This window comes from Hipposideros armiger, unplaced genomic scaffold, assembly GCF_001890085.2.
Source record: "Hipposideros armiger isolate ML-2016 unplaced genomic scaffold, ASM189008v1 scaffold_235, whole genome shotgun sequence".
Classification (NCBI taxonomy): Eukaryota; Metazoa; Chordata; class Mammalia; order Chiroptera; family Hipposideridae; genus Hipposideros; species Hipposideros armiger.
Window position 1 is genome coordinate 1,306,146 of NW_017731585.1, and position 8,905 is coordinate 1,315,050.

The 8,905-nt window shown below is 43.7% G+C and overlaps 1 protein-coding gene across 1 annotated transcript in view; it reads right to left on the bottom strand.

Annotated features, from left to right (window-relative positions):
* Positions 1 to 7,361: 7,361 nt before the first annotated feature.
* The window catches only part of CUNH10orf53 (chromosome unknown C10orf53 homolog), a 46,323-nt gene continuing 44,779 nt past the window's right edge, over positions 7,362 to 8,905 (bottom strand). The window contains exons 2-3 of the mRNA XM_019655058.1: positions 8,102 to 8,221; positions 7,362 to 7,426 (exon numbers count right to left, since the gene is read on the bottom strand). Of these exons, the coding sequence (XP_019510603.1) occupies positions 7,362 to 7,426; positions 8,102 to 8,221 (185 nt within the window). The remainder of the gene's footprint in view (positions 7,427 to 8,101; positions 8,222 to 8,905) is intronic.

Consider the following 8,905-nt stretch of genomic DNA (forward strand, 5'->3'; position numbering starts at 1 on the left):
TCCAGGTCGAGCTGTTGTTCACCATCTTAGCTGTAGAAGGCGCTGCATCACTGGCCCTCATGTGGGATCCAAACCCAGGCTCTGCTGCTTAGAGCTGGCATCCCAAGCCAACTCTTAATCAATGTGCCACTTGGCTGGCCCGAGTATTACAATTTTAATACAGTTTTTCTTTCTTAAATTGTGTATACATTTTTTTGGCCCTTCTATGTAGATCTAGATCTAGATCTTTTTTACAAATAATTGGCTCACATGATTATGGAGACTAAACAGTCCCACAATCTGCTGTCTGCAAGCTGGAGACCCTGGAGGGCTGGTGGTGTACTTCCAGCCCAAGCACAAAAGCCTGAGAACCAGGGGAACTGATGGTGTAAGTTTCGATCTGAGTGCAGGAGAAGACCCAGCTCAGAGTCAGGCAAAGAGCGTAAATGCTCCTTAACCTGTCTGTTGTTCTATTTAGGCCCTCAGCCAATTGGCTGAGGCCCACCCACATTGGGCAGGGCAATCTACCTTCTTTAGTCTACAGATTCAAATGTTAATTTCATCCACAGACACCCTCATAGACACACTCAGAATAATGCTTAAGCACATATCTGGGCACCAGGTGTTCCCATCAAGCTGACATATAAAATTAGCCATTACAACTTCCCACTTCTAATTTGTTTCAACCAATGTTATTTGGGTTTTTCTTTGATGTGCTGCTGAACTTGACCCTGCTCATCCAGAGCACACAGGCAGAGAGAAGAGAGTGACTTCATTGGTGAGCTCATCATGCAAAGGACTGGGAGACCAGAAATCCAGCATCCTCAGCATGGAATGCTATGTTGTAGGAAGCTCCTGTAAACTTGTATTGGTTGTACCTGGTGATATAGGTGGGAGTGTGGTGGGGGCAGGGAAGGCTGCGAGGAGGGCCTGATAAATAAGTGGGGACCTGAAGGCTAAGCAAGATTTTGTCCCAGAGGACACAACACAGACATTCCAGGAGGAAAGACCAGCATGAAAAAGACAGAAAAAAGAAAAGTGTGGTTTATGTAGAGGAGCTGTGAGAAATTTGGAGTAACCGGGTTGTTTGTGTGTAGGATCAACTCCAGGTCAGTGGTAGGACTCAAGAGGGATGAAAAACCATAACAAATTTGGAGAACAACTTGTAGCACAGTAGTTATAATAGCTCAGAAATATATTCCTAAATTTAAAATAAAAGTTAATGGAAAAAGAAGCACTTTACAAAAAATTTATAGCTGTGGTTCTCGACTTGGTTTTCCCCATTCAACACATGCTCACATCGGTAGTAGCGGTAGACTTAGCCGCAGGCCCAAGCCCCTGGGTAGGGGCAGTATATCCCCTCAGTCTCCACAGAAGGTGTCTGCAGATTAAACCAAGCTGGAATCTGATCCATCCTTGGAGAGGTGTGCCCTCCCTCTCAGCCATCTTCTTCTCTCCTCCAGAATCACTGCTCCATCACCACCCTTGGCTGCAGCCAGCACATCCTGCTCAGCATGGAGGACTGATTTTTATCCAAAGTAAATGACCTATTGATGTAAGTGTGGGTTTTTAATGAATGGATATTTACATAAAGGCAAATAATTTTTATATCTATAACCCAAATGCTGGCTCTTCTGGGTTCCTGGGTACAAGTGAAAGATTAGCAACAAAAGCCCAAGTTTGTTCAGAGATGTCTTCCTGAGTGGTTAAGGACAAGTTCACACTCTTCCATGTGCCCCTTCTGTGGATAGGAGTGTGGGGGAGGCACGCCTGCGTGGTCTCCTACACTGCGCTGGGCCTGCAGGAGGTTTGTCCATACTGCCAGGAGTCACCTCCAGCAGTTCCCGGTGCCACTGCCTTCAAAGGCCTCTGCTGCTGCTGTGCTCACCTGCTGGGTATATTCCCTTCCCCCTTCTCCTCCAGCTCAAGAGTAGACACAGACCAAGAAGAAGAGTAGATCCCTCCCTTAAGTCCCCACATCACAGTTCAGATGTCAAGAGCTTGCTGGAGGCTCTAGGATAACTGGTCATACTCATGGGGTACCAGCCACAGAACACTTCCCAGCCTAGCCCCCAACACACCTCCATGCTCTGGAGACCAGCTTCTCTCATGCCCAGGGGGACCTCCAAGCCTCCTTAGCCTCCTTGGAATCCAGGCCTAAGAGCACAAGGCTCAGAGGGAGGAACCATGCCACCTCTCCTGTCTGGGGCAAGCCTTCCTGGCCTTGCCCAGGCTGACTGAGGGAGGGCAGCTTCATCCCCTTCCTGGGGGCATCCCCACCTCTCCTTATAGGGCATGGTCTTGCCTTAATACCTCAATGCCACTTTTCTCAGAGTGAGATGGCCTACAGGATTGGAATCAGCTGAGGTGCCTAAGAAAATGCAGCCGGTGAAGCAACATCTTCCACAACTAGACTGAAGAACAAAAGGACAGTAACTTGTCTGTTCCCCTTCCCTGATTCCCCAACGCTGTTCCCCTCCCCCAACTCTCCAATAAAATCTTAAAAAAAAAAAAGAAAATGCAGATTCCTGGGTCCCATACCAGACTCATTAAATCAGAGCCTGGGAATGGGACCCAGGGTCTGCTGTAAAGAGACTGCAACATCAGTGCAGTCCTTGGAGTCAGACATTTTTGTCTTAAATATTGTACATTTTGAGAATCAGTGATAGAGGCTAGCCTGAGCTTCTTCCAATTTGTTACTCCCATGTGAAGAGGGTGTTGGGGCTTACCATTTTTCTTTAGTGTCCTGGATGTCAGCTCTTGACCTCTTTTGAACAGCCACTCCAACAGGAAATCACATTTCCAAAAAGGTCTGTAACCATCCAGGTAAAGGCAGTCCAATTCCTCACATAGGGGAGGAGCATTTCCTCTCAGGAATCATGATCTGGGGGACACCGCTCTGCCTACACCTGGGCCCCCTTGTACTCAATCACAGAGAACAATAAGGGTACTTAGGGCCTTAGCTTTCCAAACATCTTCATTTCATAGATTTGCAAACTAGTTACAGGTTTTGCTTTTCATTTGCATAGCCAAATGGTTGGCTCAAGTGGTTTCACTAGGACACAGAGTAGTGGGGACCAGCATTACAGACAAGAGACTGTGGGCCTCTGGGAGGGTGGCTTTGTCATGTATAAGGATAATTACACCCAGACCAAAGGTGTAAATGGGAGGGGACCTGGGCAAACACGCTAATGGGCCAGACATGGTGGTTTTGTTCTTTTGTTTTTTGCTTGTCGTTGTGTTTTTTTTAAAAAATGAGTCAACGCTTTAAAACCAACATTTCAAATACAAATCCAGATTCCTGGCTCTTCTAGAAAAATTCAGAAGATTGATACTACCAGGGTTGCCTCCTCCTGCACAGCGGCCAAGTCACTGAAACAAGAAACAGCTGCCCTTTAAGCTGAGATGCCTCTACACAGACCACCCCATCCCCATGCCCCACGGTGTCCCCACAAGGCCAGTATCCTTGGGAAATCCTTATGCTGTTTCCTTGTACTAGTTTAGTGCCACCAGCATGCCCTGTCCTGAGTCTGTGACCTTGGGGATGAAGGGGGGGGCCCTGGCCCACAGGGAGGAGAATTCAGGTCTCCCCTCCTAAGCCAGAACCTTGGCTCCCAGCCAGGACTGGGGTACCTGATCATGCTTTGCTATGAAATGTTCAAGCCATTTGGGAAGAACATTTCTCCATGCTTTATGCCAGTGACCTGGTCTAGCATTTCCTTGTCTTTCCTCTGAATTTGGCCAACTGTGTGTCTTCTGGAAGCGTGGCACCCACACACTGTGCATACATTGTCACCTGAGGTGTTCTCCCCTTGGTGCCCACAAAGCCCACAAGCTGGGCTGAATGTCTGACACAGGTGAATTTGAGTGCCCAGTCCCAGTATTACTTCGCCTAGGATATATGTCCATGGGCGGAGCCTTTGTTTCCGAGGGTATGTAGTGTCCTTTGGGGTTCTCTCATCCCCCCACGGCTCACATGTCCCAGCAGCTTACCTTGGGAACTGATGTTTTAACACAGTTCTCATATATATGGGCTTGTTACAGTACTGTTTGTCAATGGTTTTAAAGGTGAACCCACCAAGAGTGCAAGTACAGCCACAGAGGGCCCAGGCAGTAAGCCCAGGGAGGCCCCTTAAAATCTCCATGCTTTCAAAATTTTAAAACTTAATGAAAAATGCTGAGAGATTCCAAATTTCATCCGAAAACTAATGAGAGTTATTCTAAAAAGACACTTTCTTTGAATGTTCTATTGTAATAACAATAAAATTGGCATCTTACAATACTTAAAATGTGATTTAATTAAGTGGCAGTTTAAAAGCATTAAAAGATCTCACTTATGTGTGGAATCTAGAAAACTGAATGAACGAGCAAAGAAAACAGAAATAGTCTCAGAGATATAGAGGAAAAACTGATGGTTGCTAGGTGGGAGGGGCTGGGGATGAGGGAGAAGGGGAAGGGTTTGGACAGCATAAATACGTAACTACAATATTGCCACAGGGATATGAAAGACAGTTTGGGGAATATAATTAATAATGTTGTGTGTCTTGCTAGGGAGACCGCATCATGGATGGGGTAGAGGCTTGATCACTGCACTGTACACCTGAAGCTGATATTGTATAATACTGTATGTCAATTATAATTGAATATAGATATATAGTCACAGGATGTGGAGTATAGTGTGGGAGTGGAGTCAATGGAATTGTAATAGATATGTATGATATCGGGGGCGGGGGGGTGGAGTGGGGTTGCAGGTTGGGGGAAGAGGGTTGTCACTTTGAGGCTTAAAAAGTATAATTATTGCACTGTGTTGTACAGCTAAAACTAATTTAAAAATAAATAAATAAATAAAAGTTAAAAATTAAAAAAACAAAGCATACAAGCAAACAAAAAACAAAGGTTAAAAAGCACGCAAATGTCTGTCTCGTTGAAGCTCGGAGCACTTGTGCCCTCAGTCGGGAGCTAGCCGTGTTTCCTGTTTCTCTGTAGGGAGACGCATGCAAGAAGACACAGGACAGAGGGAGGCAGAGGAGGAGGAGGAGGGCACATTTCAGACTCACAAAATGATTACATTTCCAAAGATAACACTTTCTTAAACAATGACAGAAAAGGGGTAGGTCATATGGACAGATGACCTCTATGTCAAATTCTTGATTTTATTTTAAATGTTTACTTGAGAAGTACCTCCCTAACCTCCTCCCCACCCCTCACCCCCACCCCACTACACACACATGCAAAGTAACAATTGATTCCACCACTGAAAGCATTTGCAATATGGAAGCCACCATAGTCCTTAGGCCTCCTCCCTCCACTACCCCACCCACTTCTCCAAGCCTCCACCCAGAGGAAACTCTGTGGCCGTTTCTAGTAATGTTGACTCATGTGTCATTTAACTCTTATCTAAGCTGGAACACAGTGCCCTGAGCACAGGCATCTCCCAGAAGCTTTATGCACTTGGATTTTGCTTAGAATCCGTGTGCAATCTTGTCACACCTTGTCTTTCCACTCTGGTCATGGCGGCAGGAGAGCAGGTCCTGGTGGAGGTGGGGGGATGCTCTGAGGGCACAAATACAGGCTGAGAAGGGTGGTTGGAGCTGAAGTTACCCCACCAAATGCAGGCAAGAAAGCCTGCAATTTTATTTCTTAGAAAAAGTTTGAGCAGTGAAAATAAGAATCACTGTTCAAGGAGGAAGATTTAAGATAACATGCTTAGACAGTAAACAAATATTTTAGTCCCATGGGAAGAAGCTCAACACAAAAATGGCAAGTTTAAAAAACATATCTAATTGGGTACATACAGCATGATCCCAAATTGGTGAAATCAATTACTATGTATGTCTATCTCTTTACGAATATTCAGACATAAATAGAAGAAGCCCAAATAGAAATATACCAAAATGTTATCAAATTTGTTACTTTACTCTTACCTCAATTTTTCTGTTTTACTTTAATGAAAATGTATTTCTCTTGTAGGAGAATGTTTATATGAAAAAAAGATAGAATGCTACATCCGTAATAACTTACTGCTCTTGGAGAAAAGGGGACTAAATCTAGGGTACTAAAGATGTATAAAAACTGGCACCACACACCAGGAGGAAGAATTTTTTTTAGCCTCAGATTCTTGGTAAGAATGACTAAATATTTCCAAAGAGTCGTAAGTGATTCATAATCTCTAAACGAAATTGATAAGTGAAGTTTAGGCTGAAAATGAAAAACCCCTATTTCACCACATGCAAGAAAGAATTTGTGTAAGTGGTTTCAATGAGTCCTGGACACATTTCAGGTTGTGGGGTGCAGGAGGGTCTGAGACTTCCTGCGGGAATGGAAAGGATAGCTCCCAGGTGCCATGATGCCACGGGGAGCAGGGGCACCTCTGAGGGGCATGAATTCAGAGCCAGCAGCTACCTTGTGGAGGCTCTGAAAGCCCTTCTGTCAACACAAGCCCAGCATCTTCTGTGTAGAAATCCATCTTTCTTCTCAAAGGTGTGATGCCTTCTTACCACGACCTCACATTTAACATCATTAGATCTGTATCTGCATTGCTCCCATTTTTTTTACTGTAGAGTAAGAATATATACTACAGTTTGGTGCATGGAACTGAAAGTAAAAAGAACGTCATTTTGACATGGCTGATTTTTACACTGACCATAACTAAAATCCTTCCTTAACTCCATGGGGCTGCCTTTTCCTCCGGACGGACAAGCAAGCCACTTCACCCTTCTGTCCTAGCCTCTTTTGGGCCCTCTTCAGAACAGCCTATTGGACTGGCTAATGCAAAAGAAGGCAGATAATTTTCTTGTTTTAAAGGAGAATAACTGAAGGTTTGATTTTAAATAATTGTCTATTAGCATTTTAAATATTGGGAGCAAGAAATCAACCTGTAGGATTAGCAAGCTTTCCAAATACTGATATTAACTTTTGATTCAGATTTTCAAAGGCCACTATTCTCTCTTTCACCCACCCTCTCCTGCCCATCTTTAATTTTACCTGTTCCTAGCTCTTCACGAAGTATAGAATGGAATCTCAGATGCTTCTGGCAACTATGGATTATTAGTAAGAGATGGAGCTTTGTTATTATATTGCATTTTATTATTTCCTTCAGCTCAACATTTTATTATTTCCTTCAGCTCAACTTGATATTGGAGGACTCTCCCTGTGGGTTGAGATTGAGAGATACTGCAAATGATGTCACTTTATTTTGTTGTGGGTCCTGTTTCCTTGCAGCCGGGTGAGAAAACTTATGCTGTGAGGATAGCTTGGTGTTTCCTTGTTCTGATAGGTAGAGCCCAGCATCCATGGCCCAAATGATTTCTTTTGTTTGCGTCACAGAATGGCAGAGGCAGCTGCTGCTCTGTTGATTTGACATGCTTGTTTCCACGGGGAGATCAGTAGGCATTTAGTACGGCTAACCTGGCCTCTTGGCACAGAGGGTCTAGTTTGCCATCACCTCCTAGGGAAATAGATACAATTTTCTTGTGGCCAGCTATATGTACAATTTAATGCCATATAAGACATACATAAGACTTCCACTGGGAGGGTATTTTCAAAGTGCACAGGCATGTTAATGGCTAACTAGCTTTTAATAGAGTATTAGTGGATTGCAAAATATTTTACTTCTGAGCAGAGTGAGATAAACCCAATGCCAACCTGCCAGGCAGAAGCTCTCCATGGCAAAGAAATCCTTACACATTGCTGGTAATGCCATGCATTGCTGATATGTCAACTCTGTCTCAACAAGCCTAGCTAGAATAATCAAATGAAACAAAAGCTGTTTTGAAGGCAACTAATAATGAAACACACATTATTAAAACTCACCCCCCCCCAAAAAAAAACAACAACAACCCATCACCTCTAAATTTCCATCATATCATTTGAAGCGGAGCGAAAATAACACTTTCTTTGTGTCCCTCTCCTGTTTCCAGTGTTCTGGGAAGAAGCCATCAAGCACTTCTACTGTGTGTGGTTTAGGATGTTCTCATTCACATGCCATAGAGCACAGGGCTTTGAGTAAAAATTTAAGATTCAGAAAGAAATCCATTTTGAATTTTGACATGACACACTGATCACTTCAACTAGAAACTGAGGATGCTTCAGGGAAGACAAAATGCTGGTTGAAAGGATTTACCAAACTCCAGGTCTTTGATGTTACAGTGGAAGACAACATCTTCATTCACCTTGAGTTCTACCACATCCCAGTCTTCTATCTTCTCTAGAATTACCTTGTGTCCATCTTCAGCCAGCACAGCTGGAAAAGATGGAGAGGGAAGTGGGTGACAGGGGACAGACTCCAGGTTAACCTGATACACAGATGTACTCATGGAGAACAGCAGGTGGTCTGCTCTCCAGTTGTTCATGGCTGTAACTCAGTTGTCCTGGTTGACACTTCCCTGGTGCTGGCCCCAAGGTGCCCTTACCTGTGCTAAGAAGCACAGCCAGAGACCTGAGCATTCCAGGATGGGTTGCAATTTGCCCCAGACCCATGTGATCTGTGAAAATATGAGCTTTATTTAGGAAGAGTTTTTGAGCTTTTTTTATAGAGACAATACTCAGTGTTTGGAGGGGATTTGTGGAATTAGGTAATTTCTTACCCTGCTGATGGAAGTATAAACTGATCACCTTTCTGCAGGGCATTTTGGCAGTACATGCCAAAAACCTTTAAAGCCTCAAAAAAATCAGAATTAAAAAATGGTTCTAGTCTCTGGCCCAGGAAATTGCGCTTATAAGAAAGTTTCCTAAGGAAAAAAGCAGAAATACAGGCAGATTTTTGCAACAAAATATTTCATTCCGAAGTTTTGTAACAGCAAAGTAATGTGAATAACTACATGCCCAATAACAAGAGGATAGTCAAGTAAATAGTGATAAGCCCACACAATGAGATTTTATTCTGATATTTCAAAAATATTTATGAATTTTTTAATAGCAAGAAAAA